This window comes from Mya arenaria, chromosome 3 (genome assembly GCF_026914265.1).
Source record: "Mya arenaria isolate MELC-2E11 chromosome 3, ASM2691426v1".
Lineage (NCBI taxonomy): Eukaryota > Metazoa > Mollusca > Bivalvia > Myida > Myidae > Mya > Mya arenaria.
In genome coordinates, this window is record NC_069124.1 from 49,532,059 (window position 1) to 49,550,854 (window position 18,796).

Sequence of the window (18,796 nt, forward strand, 5' to 3'; positions counted from 1 at the left end):
CTGGGCTTGTTTCTGTGGGGTTTTTTTCTTCACATAAATACTTCGAAAGATTACTAATTATTCATAACTTTCTTTGTTAGTATCCACTTTCAACTGTCATGAACGTGTGTTTATCCATATTTACTATTTAGTACCGTCTCGCAAAACGGACGATGCTATATGTTTTTGTATCCAAGGTCACGAATGTCTCTTGATGATTTTAAATCGTTTTTCATATAAAACTATTTAAAAACCTATATCTTAACACATCGTGGGTACATCTAGCGTAGTCGACTTTTATGATATATAGTACACTTATGTAGATCTTAGTATTAAATTTCTAAACTTCACTTAAAGACAGTAGCTCAGACTTGAAAAGCCTTCAATTTGACGTAGCGTGTGGACAAAGGTAAAACCTCTATTTAAATCACAACACCATGGGCTGTTAATACTTTATTTCTACAATACATAACGCATTATAAATGATATGCGCGATACAATGCATCATTACGTGACTAAGCATAAATCATATGATCACATATATAAAATATCCCTGTCTTTATAAATAGTATTAGAGAGAAAAGCATTAAGACATGCATGATCATACCAAATTGTATATGTGACCAGCAATGGAGGTGAGAGGGAAGGGCTACAATTTTCAAGCACGTGTCTGCTACAGCGCGTGGAAAGAAGCTGACCTCTGAGAAGCAGCGGCTCGCAGACGCCCCGCCCTATGTCATGCGAGGCACCCATGGTTTGCCATTTCAACTACAGTGGAAACTCGCTTAACCGGATCTCCACAAAACCGGAATCCTCGGGATACCGGACTTTTTTCAGAGTCCCAGTTTTCCCCTTCTATTTTCAATGTAAAAAAAAAATCCCTACAAAACCGGAACCCCGGAATTCCGGATACCGGACAAAAATCGAAAAAATTTGTTAGTTGTCAATGTAATTTAACCTCACAAAACCGGACGTTTATTTGTTCAAACATGTCAAAATAATTTTGTGTATTAGGAATTCGCGAATCGCTTGTCACTATGTTTTGACAGCCGGTGCGTCGTTAAATATTACACCTGTGATGTACTTTAAAAAAATGTAAAACCTCACTTAAATTACAACACCATAGGCTGTTAACACTTTATTACTACACTACATAAAGTAGTACAAATGATATGCGCGATACAATGCACAATAACGAGACATAAATCATAAAAATCACATATATCAAATATCCCAACCAGTGTAGGGGTAGGTTATAAAAGAAAGACCAAACAATACCCCAGATCGAATGTCCTACGTCAGCTGGTCCCTAACTACTCATGATATGATTCGTTTTCGGTTTAAGAAAAATGCATAAAACATCAATTTTTGAAGTTAAATAAAAAAAATCTGCTGTCTAATCTTTTGTCGGCATTCTTATATAACAGGTTACCATGCATTTTCGCATAAATTTGCTAGTTCCAAGATTATTTTTTTTAAAAGTTCTCAAAACATTCAATCTGTGAGAGTGCAGCTTTAAGACTGCAGGGAACTTAAAACCCAGCTCTCAGTGACCGTATACTTCACATAAAAGCCCGAGGTAAAGAACAAGGAGAGTTACGAGTATACGAAGAAGTCAAGTCCTTGTGGAAGAACATTTTTAGAAGCACCATTCCAGGCATGGACGATCGACAGAGCCACGGACCGTTGACCGATAATAAACAAGTGGATGTTAATGAAATAAATTGTATACATATTTTTGATAAGTCGTCATCTGTCAGGATTCAGCTGTGTAAAATACTAGAAAGAGTTCAGTGCACTGGGTAGTGTTACTGTGCTAGATCGTTTCCTTTTTGTACTCGCTTTGAACGTAAATAGTTTCTTTAACAAAGACTTACCAAAAACCCATTTCTATTTCCTAAAGTAGTATAATTCAACAAACGACCGCTTCGTGTAAATACCTTTATTAACAATTCAAACAGTGTCACGCTTCCAGCCGGATCATAACACAGGGTAATACTAACTCCCTCCCTGCTCAAAGTCCCCTCTGCTCAAAGGCTCTCCCCTAGTGTGTGTGTAAGCTTATTTATATTCGCACTCGGGCCTTGCCCATTCGGCGAGTGCTCCGTTAAGATTGTTAGTTATTTTAGGTTGTTGGAGCATAGTGCACAAACAGAATGTTACCCTGGTTAGAGCTACCCTGGTTCTTTAACGTGCACCAGTGTATAGCACTGTCACATGGTACCCTCATTTAACGACCCAACCGGAAGACGATTATTCTTTTAGTGATGCGACGGGGAATCGAACCTGCGACCCCTGGATTGATAGTCAAGTGAGTAACCACTAGACCACGGATCCCCTAGCAGTTAAACCGACCTTTATATACCACACCGCACTAGACAGGTTATGCAAGTACCAGACGGGTTATGCAATCTTAGTACATACACCATACAAGTAGATATGTCCCTGGGGTGTGGTAGCAGTAACACCTTGTTATATGTTACACCTATATCAAATTAAAATCTTAAATCGAAACATAAGGTTAACTCATTGAGTCCAAGTCCATGGATGGTATTCTATATTGGCCTTACGTGAATATATATTATAACAACGATGTTTCTAAATGCATACCGTGTTCTAAAATAGACTTTAGCAGAGTTGGTTTTCAGTCACCAACTTGAGTCAATCTTATGGAAATACGTTATTAAGTTCATTCCCTGTTAAACAGATTCATATAAAATTTAAACATTAATAATTTAATAATCTTTTTTACATATACTGCTAGAACTGTTTTGGTAATATCGCCCCGTCCATGCCGAACGCAGAAATGCCACCAACTACACTCGTTGATAAACTCGTTGTGTCAATTTGGCCCAGTTATTGTTTTGGCATGATCCGGACTTCTATTCTTTTTGGTGTTGTATTGAATAAATGGTGCAACCTTGGTCGCGTTAATCGTCGAATGAAACTTATTCTAAATCGTGAATAGGATCCGGACGCAATGTATCGGTATATAATCCATACTATATAAACATGTATGCACATTGCTCGATTATTTACTATGTAGTTTGTATGGCACTATCGATATGTCAGTAAATATTACATATGTAACATAAACAGTCCAAAATATCAGCAATTTTTTAAAACTTAATACCATTAAAAATCATTAAAAGTAGGTCGATATAGATCGGACTGACTTTGTCACGAAATGGATGCAGGGCCGAAATTGCCATAATTCGCCAAAACAACAATGAACAACTAAACATCGAAAAAGTTTAATATTCAAAAACAAGAGGCCTACGAGGGCCCTTGCTTTAAAGGCATGGCTTGTTTGGTATTTTTCTATCCAAAGTATATCCGAATTGGTAATAGGCAACCTACTGGTTGTTCACATGTAACATTTCGTGTAAGGTCATTGGCGCCGACAATTCAGTCTGGGAACATAAAAAGTGCAATGTGAATTTGGAGACTCTATTAATACAGAAATATTCCGAATTTCAAGGGCCATAATCCAGTAATGTGCGGGCGGATCTGGCTGTTTTTCGAACATAAGTCTCATGGATATCTACATAAGTTGTCCTTGTTTGGTAAAAAAAAAAAAAAAAAAAAAAAAAAAAAGTAGTATCAAGGTAGCGAATTATTATAATGTATATAAAATAATTCTACCATGACAACTGTGTGATTATACAGCCTTTTCGCGAATAATCATACAGGCAGAAAGTGATTGTCGGAATGGAAAGTTATATTTAATACATATTTACAGTTTTTATCAATCATGTATACTTTATAAAGAGAACTTATTAGCTCGACTATTCGAATAAGGAAGGCTATACTACTCGCCCCAGCGTCGGCGAAGGCTTCGGCGTCTGGTTAAAGTTTTAGGGCAAGTTGGGATTTTAACTTATAAGTCCAATACCCTTCCTTCAATTGACTTAGTACTTCACACAGTTGTTCAGGGCCATCACATAATGAGGTTAGATTACTCCATATTATCCTTTATACAAATTATGGCCCCTGATTGACTTAGGTTAAAGTTTAAGGAAAGGTTAAAGTTTTAGGGCAAGTTGGGAATTTAATAAAAAAACGTGTATACCCTTCATTCAATGCACTTAATACTACGCAGAATTATTGACGACCATCTTACAACAAGGAACATAACTCCATTTTAACCCTATATACAAATTATGGCCCTTGAACAGCATCAAAGTCACCCTATGTATTGAATAATTTTAGCTTTTTAGCTAGGTTTGACATTAAGAGACCAAACTTGGTAAATACGAAGAGTTTATGGAGACCTTTTATTGGAATGCGTGTAAGGCCCTTAGGATCAAGGTCTAGGTTACTATTAATAGAAAAAGGGTTGGTATTGAATAACTTAAGTAAGGGTCTACATATTGTGACCAAACTTGGTATATAGGAGAGTTTATAGAGACCTTTCCTGAGATTGTATTTTGGGCCCCGAGAGTTATGGTCTAGGTCAAGGTCACTGTTGTATGGTTAGTACTGAATAACTCAGTAAGGGTTGGCATAGTGTGACCAAACTTGGTATATAGGACAAGTTTATGCAGAGCTTACATGGATTGCTTTTTGGCCCCCTAGGGTCAAGGGCACTGTTTCTAAAAATAGATTACTGTTCCAGCATTGGTTGACATACTGTGACTTAACTTGATATGTAGGAAGAGTTTATGGATGACTTCCATGGGATTTTGTTTGGGGCCCTTAGGATCAAGGTCACTGTTAAAAAAATAGAAGAAAGCAGTTGAAACTGAATCTCTTCTGCCAACCTGACTTAAAAACCTGGTTTTGTCACATGGCGATTCTTGTTCACTTTTTTCTTTGATTGTTTTATTGCTTTTGACAGGCACATAATACATCGTTATTGTATTCACTTCTAAGTCAAAGCGGCGTAGTCTAGCGCGCTGTCTTGTTTCGATTTAGATTTACTACACCAGACATATCGTATACACTATTAAGGGCCTTCCACAGTGCAAACGTTGTTTTAAGGACCAAAACATAAAAAAAATCATTGTTTACTTAGTTTTGTGGTTCAATGTTTAGCAAGCATAATGCATATATCCGTTTCGACATGTGTAGCTGTAATTGAGAGTTTGGAAAATTTAACGAATGAAGGGATTATCAGGTTTGAAAGTAAAAAGCAATTGCATTTTTGTCTTTAAACAAAATGAATTTGTTTTTGTGTCAAAATAGTCAGCACTACTGAATCAACAATGTCTTGAGGCGTTGGGGTGATGGCAGCTATTTTGATAAATAAATTAGCATTTTTGTAACCAGGAAATATATTTTTTTCATTAGTTTTATTATTTTATTGAATACATTTCTTATTTGAAAATATATCATAAAGATCACTCATGACATTGTCAATTAGGTAGTCTGGGACATATTGACACAAAAACATAGTTAAAATGTTGATCACATTTTTCTAAAAATGCAAATGCTTTTAGGTCCAAAATCTGATAAAATCTTCTTTCGTAAAATTTGGTCAACTCGTTATTACCCCAACACATGCCATAAAAGCTGTGTGTTTTACTCCGTATAAAGAGTGTTCCCCAAAACTAAATAAAACACCAACTTTTCACATTTTGGCCTTCCCCGCCCACTTTTGCACTGTGGAAAGTTCTTAATAAAACTATTGGTTTCGTATCAGTTTTACTATATACTTATGCTCAACATTCGCATATTAAACAATAGTTCTCTCTTTGGATATGTCTTTCATACACTAATGAAAAACAAGTACATATTCGTATTTAAATAAATTTACAATATCAAAACTTAACAAATTTTAATCAACAATTAAAAGCCAATATTTAAGACTTGAAGTGGCTAAAGTGCCACCTGAGCTAACTAAATTGCAATGTAAACATATTTAAGTTTTCTTAACAGGTCCCTTTTTTATCCTTTATCAGTGTATAAACTACCCCATAGAACAAAATGATATTTGCCTTCTAAAAGGTGACATTTGTTTTATTTTCTCTGTTAATAATAGCACGTTTTACAACGCCTTATGCTGTCATTCTGCAAGTGTGCCTTAACAAAAACAATTGACCACGATTATTCTACGCAGCCCTGTTTCGGATATCGGAGGGTAGGCGCAGACCTACACATAGGACAAGTCCGCCTCCAGCCACAACTGCCCCCGACAATATAAACGGCACTAAATACTCTCCAGTCACGTCAAATAAGAAACCTGAATATTCAAAAACGCAAAGAGTTATTGTTTGAAAGGTCGATCATAAGAGTTCATTTTCATAAAGCAATTTTATATGAGTTTGAAATAAGAACCAATATGTATTATAGAAATACTAAGCATATCACAGTGATATATATTGCCATTAGGATCATATGAACAAAAACAGGTACCAATTGCAACACACCTGTTATTGGTATGCCGAGGAGACAGCCTATGCCGGAGAACATGTTGTTGAGACCCATCGCTTCAGACACTCGGTCAAGTCCGGCCACCTCCGCCAATACGACTGAGTTTTGCGACATCAAAACCGCTAACAACATAACACAACACATGCAAATGCATGATTTAAGCGAATACAATAATACTGTTCTAGAAGTAGTTACTATTTTAACTGTCTCTTCTATTATCATTGAAAGTGAGTATTTCTTTTTTTAGCAAAATAATAATACAAACTTAAACAAGTTAACCTGTTGTTAACCCATAGAACACAGCACATATCATCACAGATGGAAAGGTGTTCGTCCAAACGAACATCATAATGTCAACGCCAGTCAAAATAACAGCAGTTTTGTAGATTAAAATTCTGAAACATAATAGCAATGAAAAAATTATAGTAATAATGAGTTTACGAACCTCCCTTTTTATTCTTCATTTTGGAATATATATTGCAAATCTGTTGCTTTCCATTTTGGAATATATATGGCAAATCTGTTGCTTTCCATTTTGGAATATATATGGCAATCTGTTGCTTTCCATTTTGGAATATATATGGCAAATCTTTTGCTTTCCATTTTGGAATATATATGGCAAATCTGTTGCTTTCCATTTTGGAATATATATGGCAAATCTTTTGCTTTCCATTTTGGAATATATATGGCAAATCTGTTGCTTTCCATTTTGGAATATATATGGCAAATCTGTTGCTTACCATTTTGGAATATATATGGCAAATCTGTTGCTTCCCATTTTGGAATATATATGGCAAATCTGTTGCTTTCAATTTTGGAATATATTTTTGGAATATATATGGCAAATCTGTTGCTTTCAATTTTGGAATATATTTTTGAATATATATGGCAAATCTGTTGCTTTCAATTTTGGAATATATTTTTGGAATATATATGGCAAATCTGTTGCTTTCAATTTTGGAATATATTTTTGAATATATATGGCAAATCTGTTGCTTTCAATTTTGGAATATATTTTTGAATATATATGGCAAATCTGTTGCTTTCCAATGTCACTTTCATAATTCAATGTGTTGTACAACATATGAAGGTATACTTCGTACGCCAGATAATCAGACGCATTCCTTGTCTGTCTCACTGACTAGATCCGGAATACATGTTAATCTGCTGATTGCAGAAGAAACCAAGGGTGAAACTGGAGTTAAGAACCGAACATTGGCAGAGCATAAGCGTTAACACTGTTTTAGCGTATATTTAAGGCAATCAAAAAAACTCGAACTGACAGCAAAAAAAAACTTAAGATGAACTTATTATTTTCGTATTGCTTGTGTAGATACTACCGATCTTTGATAAATGCATGATTCTACGACACAAAATGGATCAGTCGTTTTATTACGTGCATGTGTATCTATCGCAAAGGCTTGCTTGAAATGAAATTGCAGATAATCACTGAAGTACTTACGAAATATGTCATTTTTAATTGTCAATTTTAAATCTGCCTTTGTCCACGTGAAGACATAACGATCTCACCAATGATGTTAGTATACAATGCTCGTGCGACGCTCTGTTCCATATAAGAACTATTTAAATTTACCTCCGGCTACTCAGGATGTCTGCGAGAAGGCCCAACACCACTCGCCCAACCACGGTACTCAGTCCCATGGCCGATATCACCCAGGCTCCCTGCCAACCGCCAAGTCCTGTAGCAGAAATGTTGATATCCGCATTCTCAAAACGTATCTACAATTGGTGACCTTAATACATGTATGTGTTACAATCGATACATTGTGCACCAAGATCAATTTTAAGGTAACCTTCAATAATGAGATTAATTTAGTCTAACGATACCAAGAAAGTAATTATTTTGTTGAATAACGGAGAAGAACTCTAGGCAGCCGTCATGTTTATGGCTGTGGGCGTATCCGAAGGTACGTTATAAGAAGCGGACATACAAATAACGTCGATTACATATCGTCATCAATTGCTTTTGATGGTAAAAGCATAAATGGAGAGTAAAATCAAAATAAAATTGCAATTTGAACAGAATACAGTATCGCCAGAGATGGTTTTCTAAGGTACGTTATAAAAAGCGGACATACAAATAACGTCGATTACATACCGTCATTAATTGCTTTTGATGGCAAAAGCATAAATGGGGAGTAAAATCCAAACAAAATTGCAATTTGAACAGAATACCATATCGCCAGAGATGGTTTTCTAAGCAAGTCACATATCCTGAATAACAAATGCTCTGATCTGTTTTCCGCTACGATGTTTTGCAAGTTGCCGTTTGCTTTTGGCAACATTTCTTCCTTTTCAGCTTTGATCTCCAGCGCAATACCATCAACAGAAGACTCATTGGCGTCACTATTATTGTCCGTATATACCTGAACACTGTCAACAAGATGAGACTCCATGGCGTCACTATTATCGTCCGTATATAACTGGATGTGTGTCTTTGTTGTTTCACAATCGAGTACCTTAATCTCCTGTTCGAAAACCCTACGCGGTGCAAGGCTCTCCAAGAGGGGCGTGTCTCGAAATGCAAGCGCACATGGTATGCAGTTAAGCAGCAGTCCCGACAGTATAAGCGTGCTACCGCGCCAGCCGTAGTATTCCAGTAAAACCTCTATTACTGGCCTGTTGACAGAAGCAATACCCTGATAAGCTTTGTCACAAGCATCGAAAGACTTGGCAGCTATCAATGAGTTTTAGTTAAATAATGCGACATAATATACTCTCCCAGATATGGCAGTTGATGAGCAATTACTTAGTTTACTGTAATAATTATGCTCTTTTACATTTTTAATTTCAGGTGCATTATATGTATCGCAGTAAAGTGTACCCCATGATGAAGGCCCCTCCGCCTGCACCAGCCAAGGCGACCCCGCAGGCGACGGCCCGGTACAACTCAAAGCTCAATGTCACCTCCACCACTGCTGGGATGTAGATTAGTCCGTACCCGACTCCTGCAGACGAATATAAAACAACATTAATATTAAAAGATATAACAGCTTGTAAAGAAACGGAATACGCTATAACTGTATCAGTATGTTCACGGAATGATATAATGTAAGGTGCATGGTACTTTTTGTTGATATATGAGGTAAGCATTAAGTTTTCCATATAGAAAGGATTTTGTTTCCATTCAGTTCGACGATGCTTAATGATTGGGCATTTCTGAAAACAGCCTACCGGTTGTAACTCCCAGAGTGAGATACAAGAGGGGAAAATCTCTCACAAAGACGGTGACGAGACAGCCGACGGATGACAGAATGGTACCCAAGATTGCTACCTTCCGGTTACCCAACCGCAACGACAAGGCGCTCGCCAGTGGACCTGAAAGAAGATGTGTTTATGAATAGTTTGGAAGGTTTCAATCTCATTAAATTCATTATGTAACGTTCTCGAAATAGTCGTTATGCCATGAACTAATAGTGATGATCTTAATGAAGCGGGATAGAATCATCAAAGACTGTACCATTTCATAGGAAGCTCAGAAAAGCTGATTGTAAGTCACATGGCGAGTAATGGATGATAAAGCTAGGCAATGCAATGACGTTGGACATTTTGGCGTTAGTTTTATGGCGATATGTTTTCAAAATCACCGCATACAGATCGCCACGAGCAAAAAAGTCATGCTAACACCGGTGTGTTGAGTTAGCAGAAAACTTTGGGTTTTCAAAAAAAAAATTCTTGCACGACCTTTGGGATTTGATATTCAAAAAATGAATGTTGATTGTCCAATGTCCAATTTCATGCCAACTCGAAATTCAATTTTTTTTTAATGTGGACTGTCTAATGTCATGTTAGCACGATACTCAATTTCTGAATGTGTTGTCGTCGATAAATCATGATGCATAGGTGTTTTATGTCCCATGACCGAATAAGCAGCCCATAAAACGTTGTATTTTTCAATTTCAGTGTCTGCAAGACTGATTTTACCCGACTGAGACCGCAGACAGCTGTTTAAAGTAAACCAGTAGACCACTGTTGTGATCTGCAGCATACTTTCAAGCATCTGTGTACAGATCCACGGGGATTCAACTCTGAAACATGAAAAAAACGACGACAGACGAATTTGTGTCATGGAGCATGTTGATAGTGTCTCAGATTTCTGCCAGTCCAAACGACTAACAAACAAAATTGACTCCATTAAAATGGTAAGAAAAATCATTTATATATCACGGTTAAAGATGAAAGAAATTGAAATTGAACTAAAAAGAAATCAAAATCACTAGAGGCTCAATCCGTACTTTGATTATATCGTTTGACAACGATCAAACTTTAAAAGATGAAAGGATGAACAAGTAACATAAAAGACGAATATTTAGCGAGTTAGACCAGGCTAAATGCAGTTTTACAATATCTATTCAAGTATTTTCTCGAAAGGTTGCTCAACAATTTTAACTGTATTAAATAATTTGACAGTCTTTGAAGAAGATTAATACATGCATCTTTTATAACTCGCAACTGTTTGGTCAATATTTATGGGAGTTTGGAGTAAGAAAGATTTTTAGGAACTTCTCAGACTTATCAGTTTCCTATTGAATTATTTGATTATAAATGAAATCAAAGCGCGAGGCGCTGAAAGACTATCTGCGGGCAATTATGTGAGAGTTGCAAACTTTATTTGAACTACGGGAATGGGTGAAGAGCACATAAATTAAAGTGAAAAATGTGCCGACAATGCTTTTGCCTACACTGGGCGAAGAAACAAACATATCTATATCTTTATGGCATCTTGTGTCATTTTGTTTTTGTAAATGTCACTTCAATCGTCGTAATCCCCAATCCCCATGTTTTTAGTGTTACAATGCATGCCCTATTTCAATCGTTTCTAAAGGTTTTTTTGTTGCTTTGATTAGATATCATACGATAGGAAAATGCAATATATATATATATATATATATATATATATATATATATATATATATATATCATTTTCTTTTATTAACATACACGTTTTGTTTAGGGAAAATCATTTTTTACAAACAATTTCAGCAATAATTCCATTTAAAATGCACAGCTTTATATCAATTCAGTCGACGTATCCCCATGTATTTGAAGTTACAGTAAATGCTCTTTTCAATCGCGTCTAAATGTTTTTCGGTGCTTTGATTATAAATTTTATGAACTTACACGTTTTAATTCTTTAAGGAAAATGATTTTATTTTTACGAGCAACTTTAGCAATAATACCTTTTAAAATGCAGAGCTTATCAGATGGTCGTTTTCCCGCGGTGAGGACAAACATGTGGTCAGTTAATGTATGTAGAAACTATGTTTAGAATATAGGTCAGTTAATAAAATTGAAACTATTTTTAGATTATCGGAACTAGTCTGTTTTTATGAATGAGAATATGATTGTGCTTTTTAAAGTTTATTGATAACTTTAATGTTATTTATGTTAAATGTAGCTGTGCTGTTATGAATGCTTCGTACTCTTTGGATGTTAAACAGGTTTAATTCGAACTACTTTGCTTCACCAAACGTATGCATGACTCACTGTCGTATCAGGGTATGTGTGCTTATATAAATTGAAAGCCTAATGTCTAAAACTATTCCAAGAATACACCGGAACGAAGCTTTTATGCAAAAATGAAAACATCTCATTAGAAATATAAACGCCTAAAATCATAGAATGAATAGTATCTTGTAATTGTGTAGCAGGTAAATTACAATGTATAGTATTTGAAGCATTAGCAATGCGAACCTGAGATTCAACTATTTTAACACTAAGACAATAATTATATTTGTTTCTTATCTCATAAAAGTCAAATAAAATCACCATTACAAATAAGCGTGATTCAGGGTCACGTCAGGTTTAAATAACAAATCCTGCAGACGATGGGACACTTGCGGTCGCTAATAATTTCTGAAACATCATGGGCTAAACTAGAGTGAATATCAAAACTATATGTTATCTTCCTACCAGAGCCTCCATTATCTTGACCCTCATTAATCTAATAACTATAACGATCTAAAAATAGTTATATTCTGCTAAAGATAAAACGCCGGGATACATAATTACAGCGCGGAAATTGCCGAACAAGCAAAAACTCATACTCGGACTGCAAAACGGCCAACCCATTTGTATGGTTTCGACCTCATTCTGCTAAACATCGAGCGCATTGAGACAAAAAAACGGGTTAAAACGACATGAATAGAAGTAGTTCTTTGGAGTTTGTGGTCTTAAGACTACGTACCTGCGCGCATGCGCAGTTAGTCTAATAAAACCATAAAGGCACAGCAAAATTGAGATAAAGGTATACAGGAATAAACTCCTTTGGATTTTACCCTATACACACGATTTAGACAATTTACTGAGTTGAGTGGTACTTGAAAATGGTAGACAATATTCTTGAACCTGGCCCCAATTCTCGAAACTTACTTAAAATGAATCTTGATAATTGAAAAATGGTTTATTGTGATTATCATAAAGATAATTCCTATCTTAAGTATAAAAACTTTTAAAGAAGTAAATATTAGGCTAACTATTGAAAAGCAAAAATAGTGAGCTTAGCTTAATTCTGATATAAGGGACTTGTGCTGCTTGACTGCTGGTCTTCGAAGCCTGTAAGCCATTTAGCAGTGGTGTGTTAGCTTCTCCTATACTGATTACTGGTCCGGTTCCATTTAACAAATATAAGAAACATCAAATAATTTTGTTATCCAATATTTATCTAGTATATATTTGAAACTTAAGACAGTATCAGAACACCCCATTTCTTCGGGAATGCTGTTTAAGTTGTTGATGCATTTTGCCGGAAAAACATGTAAACTTGTCGATTTAATTAACGAATGTGTTCTTTTTTATTCTAAAAATGTGACCTCTAAAACTATTGTCATTGAAGAAGAAGAAAGTCTCAGAACTAATGTCATCAATATTGTTAACGATCTTGAAGATCTGTATCAGGTCATTACGATGTCGTCTGTATAGTAGAATTGGAAGATTTAATGCTTTGAGACGTTCATCATACTCATATGTCAATCTTTCCAATTTAGATACATAACGAGTTTTTTCAAGCGAATTATTATGTAAATTATATTGATAAAAGTGATTTCCCTATATCATACAGATCGTTTTAGAGCAAAACATGTACATGTACTTGAGTAATAACACAAAAGCAATAAATCTAACTCATGTACAATTGTTTCCAAGGGTAAAGCCCGTTGGTTTAACTGTTATATAAACATCACTACGCGATCTAGTTGCAGCGTAGTTGAATGTTAAAAATTCTGACATTGTAATCCGTCCATAAACATCCGAGGTTGTTCTCGGTGGAAAATGGCCGAGGAGTTACGATTGCACTGGTATGACCGTCGCCATTTTGGTTATCTTTTTGGGGTAGGATCATTCCATTTGCTTACTCCCCCTTGAGCATAATAGGCATGAACCTGTGATAGTGAATTTGCAACACCTCGGCCATTTTCCATAGAAAACAACCTCGGATGATTGCCGGTACATAAGTAGAAATAGTTCTTAACTTTTGAGAAATATTGTAATAGTATTAATAACGTGTAGTATTTTAACGTGTTCTTTTGTATTACCTAGTTTAAATTGATTGCTTAGTGAACAGAATTGTTACATAAATAATTAAGATTCCCAAGAGTGAAGTCATGAAGTTTAACTGCTAATTTGAAATTCCTACGCGATCTACTTGCAGCGTAGTTAAATGTTAAGTGTTTTGACATTGCAAACCGTACATATACATTGAGGTTGTTTTCGATTGAAAATGGAAGAGGTGTTTCGAATGGTTTGGTAGAACAGAGTTTGAACCCCGTGAGATCTTGATATTGTGTCGATACAAAGGCATGTGACAGATGCCATTTGACCGGGCACCGAATTTTGAAGTTACGTTAATAAATCTACTAAATTTAGCGTATGTGTCGATTATCTTAATTATTAAGCCATGAAAAATCGTTAATGAAACAAACATAATAAATACTGGCTTCGATCGCGGACGAAAGGCATGCGAACTTACAATAATGTGAAAAGTTGACGTAAAAAAGGTTGCATTCAGTACTTAATCTTCCGCTGCCTTAAGATTGGCTAGTGATTAGTACTACTAGTAATAAGTACCTGTTAGGTAGAGACTACCGGCTGTTGTGGAGGATATCCAGGATGTGGCCGCCTTGGAGACCATGAAGTCCGCCTCTAACCGCCGGAAGAGGAGGCCGTACGAGTACACGACCCCGTGAGTAAAAAGGTGTGTCATAAAGGCTGCTCCCACCGTCCACCATCCCCGCCAAGCGTCCCGGGCACCGGAAACATTGTGCTTATCCATGTAAGGGACCGTCACTCAAAACGGACGATGCAATATTTTTTTTTTTTGTATTCAAGATCACGAAAGGCCTTTAAAAGTAATGATTATAATAATTCCTTGTTTGTTTAAATTCTTCATGTAACTAGTATTTAACACAATCTCCCCCTTAATCTATGGATTCATGTATTGTGCTTTTGCGATATCATACATGCATGTAGGTCGAAGTTTTTAATTGGCTTTAATCTACTGGAAGTCAATGTTCCATGAAAAGTCCGAAACTTCACGCAGCTTGAACAAGGGTAAAACCTCTATAAATAATAGATCATGTAGAACTGGGTCGGTTTCAATAAATCATGGAAGATGGGAGCTCTATATATTGACGTATGTTAACTGAGATATAAAAAGTATTTTGCAACCGGACGCCGAGCTTGGTATATATTAAAGCTGCACTCTCACAGATTGAACGTTTTGACAAGTTTTTATATTTTTTGTCTTTGAACGAGCCAATTTTTGCGAAAATCCATGGAAACCAGTTATATAAGACTGCTGACAAAAAATCAGATCGTAGATTTTTATATTTAAATTCAAAAATTGATATTTTATGCATTTTTCTTAAACAGTTAGTCATAAAATATTAATTTTCAAACAGAAATATGAAAATATACGATCTGATTTTTTGTCAACAATCTTATATCATTGTTTGCAGATATTTACACAAAAAATAAAAAAAGTTGTTAAAATGGCCAATCTATGAGAGTGCAGCTTTAATAGCTATTTTATGATATCAATAGCAAAAAAATCCGGTATTGTACAAAACAATGTAAAATAAGAGTCTTAATTCATTCATTCATTCATTCATTCATTCATTCATTCATTCATTCATTCATTCATTCATTCATTCATTCATTCATTCATTCATTCATTCATTCATTCATTCATTCCATTTGATTGATTGATTGATTGATTGATTGATTGATTGATTGATTGATTGATTGATTGATTGATTGATTGATTGATTATTTATTTATTTTTGAATTTATTTATTTTTTATTTTATTTATTTATTTTCAATGAAGCGTACATCGCGTAGACTTATCCCCCTATTTGGAGATAAGTTGCACATATTTGATATGCTTCAGTTAATATTTTGAATCACATAGTATCATATTTTAATAGATAAATGCACATCTTTTTTTGGGAGGTAGTAAAGATATTGCATTGTGTTGTATTGTATTGTATTGCATATGTATTGCATATGCTTCATATATATCTTGCTGAGCCAGCGGTAAAGATCAAGGAGTTACACGTAAAGGAAGAAGTCCTTGGTCAATGTTGAAAAAGATTTTAAGAGGCCTCATTCTATGCTAAGAAGATCGTTAGAGCCACGGATCGTTGATACAAAAATTGTAAATAATTAACAATTGGGTATTGATGAAATCAACTGTATACATGTGTTATCATATATGGTCCAAGCCGCCATGTTATGCGTAGCAAAGACGGGTTCTCACTCGCTACTCACCAAGGCGACCCGGGTTCGATTCCCGGCCTGGGCGCATGTGAGTTTGGTTTGTGGTCACCAAGCCGGACAAGGTTGTTTTTTTCGGGTACTCCGGTTTCCCCCACAATTCAAGACCACACAAGACCATACTCTAGCGTAAAATCGAGTGATTAACATAATGTTGTAATAACTTGCTTCAATCATTGTAAAATAAGTTTAAACTAAAGAAGGGTTCAGCTATGCCAATCAGGATTCAACAGTGCAAAATAAGTGGACAGACTTCAGTGGATTCCATCTCCTTTTTGTACTCAATTCAACATTTTTTCCTCAAGCCCCATTACTATTCCTTATATTAAAGCCAAGTCATGAAAGCCCAAGACATAAGAACAAGTCCGCGGGTGGTATTCTACATTTGTATACTGATCCTAAAAGTAATTGAATCTTAGAACGATGTAGCTAAACATAAATAATATTATACAAAGCTTATATCATTATAAAGAATTTGGCTTATAAACTTACGTTTTAAGCTAATATTATCAAAAAGTTAATCCTTTTTTCTACCTGAAGCGGTATGTGCCATTTTAAGACCGTATCATTTAAACAAATAAGCCAGGAACTAAACACAACCTTTGGAATAGTCTTTATCGTGTTCCACTTTACATATGACCACGCATTAAATTGAGGTACATACGAAATTAACAGCTCGGGTAAAGAGGTTTTTGCTTTAGAGCCCGCGGTAAAGAAAAAAATTACGAGTATATGAAGAAGTCGGTTCATTGCTGAAGCAGAGATTCACAAGCGTCATTCCATGCATGGCCGATCAACAGAGCCACGGATGGTGGTGGTGTGTAGGCTTATTTATACTCGCACTCGGATCTTGCCCATTCGGCGAGTGCTCCGTTATTAAAGATTGTTAGTCATTTTAGGTTGTTGGAGCATAGTGCACAGACAGAATGTAACCCTGGTTAGAGCTACCCTGGTTCTTTAAATAACGTGCACCAGTGTAAAGCACTGTCACACGGTGCCCCCCACATAACCTTAGTATTTTTAGTGATGCAAAGGGAAATCGAACCTGCGACCGCAGGATTGATAGTCAAGTGTGTTACCACTAGACCAAGGATCCGCCACAGCCACGGATAGTTGAGACCGAGCATTATATTTGCATAGAGATGAATCACATGACTTAAAGGGTTTCTCACATTGGTCACCTTGGGTCACAACCGATGTAAAACAAACAAATCATTTTGACTAACTGTGGTTCTCACGTGAGTCACCACGGGTCAAAACAGGTAACAACCGATGTCAAACAAACAATTTGTGACTAAGTGGGGTTCTTCACGTGGGTCACCACGGATAACAACCGATGTCAAACAAACAATTTGTGACTAAGTGGGGTTCTTCACGTGGGTCACCACGGATAACAACAGATGTCAAACAAACAATTTGTGACTAAGTGGGGTTCTTCACGTGGGTCACCACGGATAACAACAGATGTCAAACAAACAATTTGTGACTAAGTGGGGTTCTTCACGTGGGTCACCACGGATAACAACCGATGTCAAACAAACAATTTGAGATAAGTGGGGTTCTCACGTGGGTCACCATGGGTCATAACCGATGTAAACAAACAAATCAATTGTATACATGTTTATTATCCTTTCTTGGTTCAAACCACCATGCGGTATGGCAAAAACGCGTTTGGCGCTCGGCTGTTATTCAGGATTCATCAGTCGTGCCATTTAGAATTTTCTTTGGTTAAAATCCATTTTTATTTCCTATATTAAAGCCAAATTATGAACGCTCAAGATATAAAGTCAACTCAAAGACTAAATCCTGGGCTGAAATTCTATATTGATCTTAAAAGTTATCGAATCTTCGAACGATGTATGGTCGACCCCGTTGGCTCGAACTCCCAGGGAGCAGCGAAAATACCTCGGGCCTCGAAATAGTCAAGCCAAGAGGGTTTTTTACCTTCAGTTTAAAGAAATCGGTCCTATACATCAAGTTCGAGCCAATGAGAGAAAAGCGAGTTCGAGCCAAAGGGGTTCGACTGTAGTTAAACGGAGAATGTGTTTTAAAAAGCGGCCGTAAGCAGAGAATAAGGTCAACGATATTTATCCATAAGACATACCCAAGTTTCATCCTTAACACCACCCCTGCTTAACGAATTCAAAAATATATATGTGTAACTTTTCGAAATGTACTATTTGTACGGATTTTTGTACAGATTTCTCCGGCTAAAACTGCCTCTGTCATATGTCGATCGCTGAAATGCCACCTATTATGAGTGCCCTGTTGGGTCAATTCGGCCCAGTAACCATTTCGGCATTGTCCAATTCAGCCTATTAAATAAATTGTGCTATTATTGTGTGAATCGTCGTATGAAACTGCGCTTAATTTTATAAGTCTGAATAAGATCATAAAAAATGCCAAATGGGGTCCAAACTTAATGTGTAGCTATATACTTCAAACCTTATATACATGGACATGTTATGCTCCAGGTTTTACTGTGTAGTATAAATGACTGTCTTTATATGTCGATGAATATTTTAAATGCTACGGAAACAGTTTATAAACTCAGTTGTTTTTTTTGAACAAATACTCGACGATAACTAAACGTAAAAGTAGATCAAAATGGACCAGTTTATAATGCACCAGTGAATTGTAACCACAGCC

At 36.1% G+C, this 18,796-nt stretch overlaps 1 protein-coding gene across 1 annotated transcript; it reads right to left on the bottom strand.

Annotated features, from left to right (window-relative positions):
* Positions 1-6,032: 6,032 nt before the first annotated feature.
* LOC128226091 (monocarboxylate transporter 13-like) lies at positions 6,033-14,644 on the bottom strand. Its single transcript, XM_052935982.1, has 8 exons — positions 14,440-14,644; positions 9,550-9,693; positions 9,200-9,323; positions 8,474-8,994; positions 7,949-8,054; positions 6,634-6,749; positions 6,351-6,476; positions 6,033-6,163 (listed from the first exon to the last, which is right to left on the bottom strand). Exons 1-8 carry the CDS (start codon positions 14,642-14,644, stop codon positions 6,033-6,035), a joined length of 1,473 nt encoding a protein of 490 aa, XP_052791942.1.
* Positions 14,645-18,796: the final 4,152 nt, after the last annotated feature.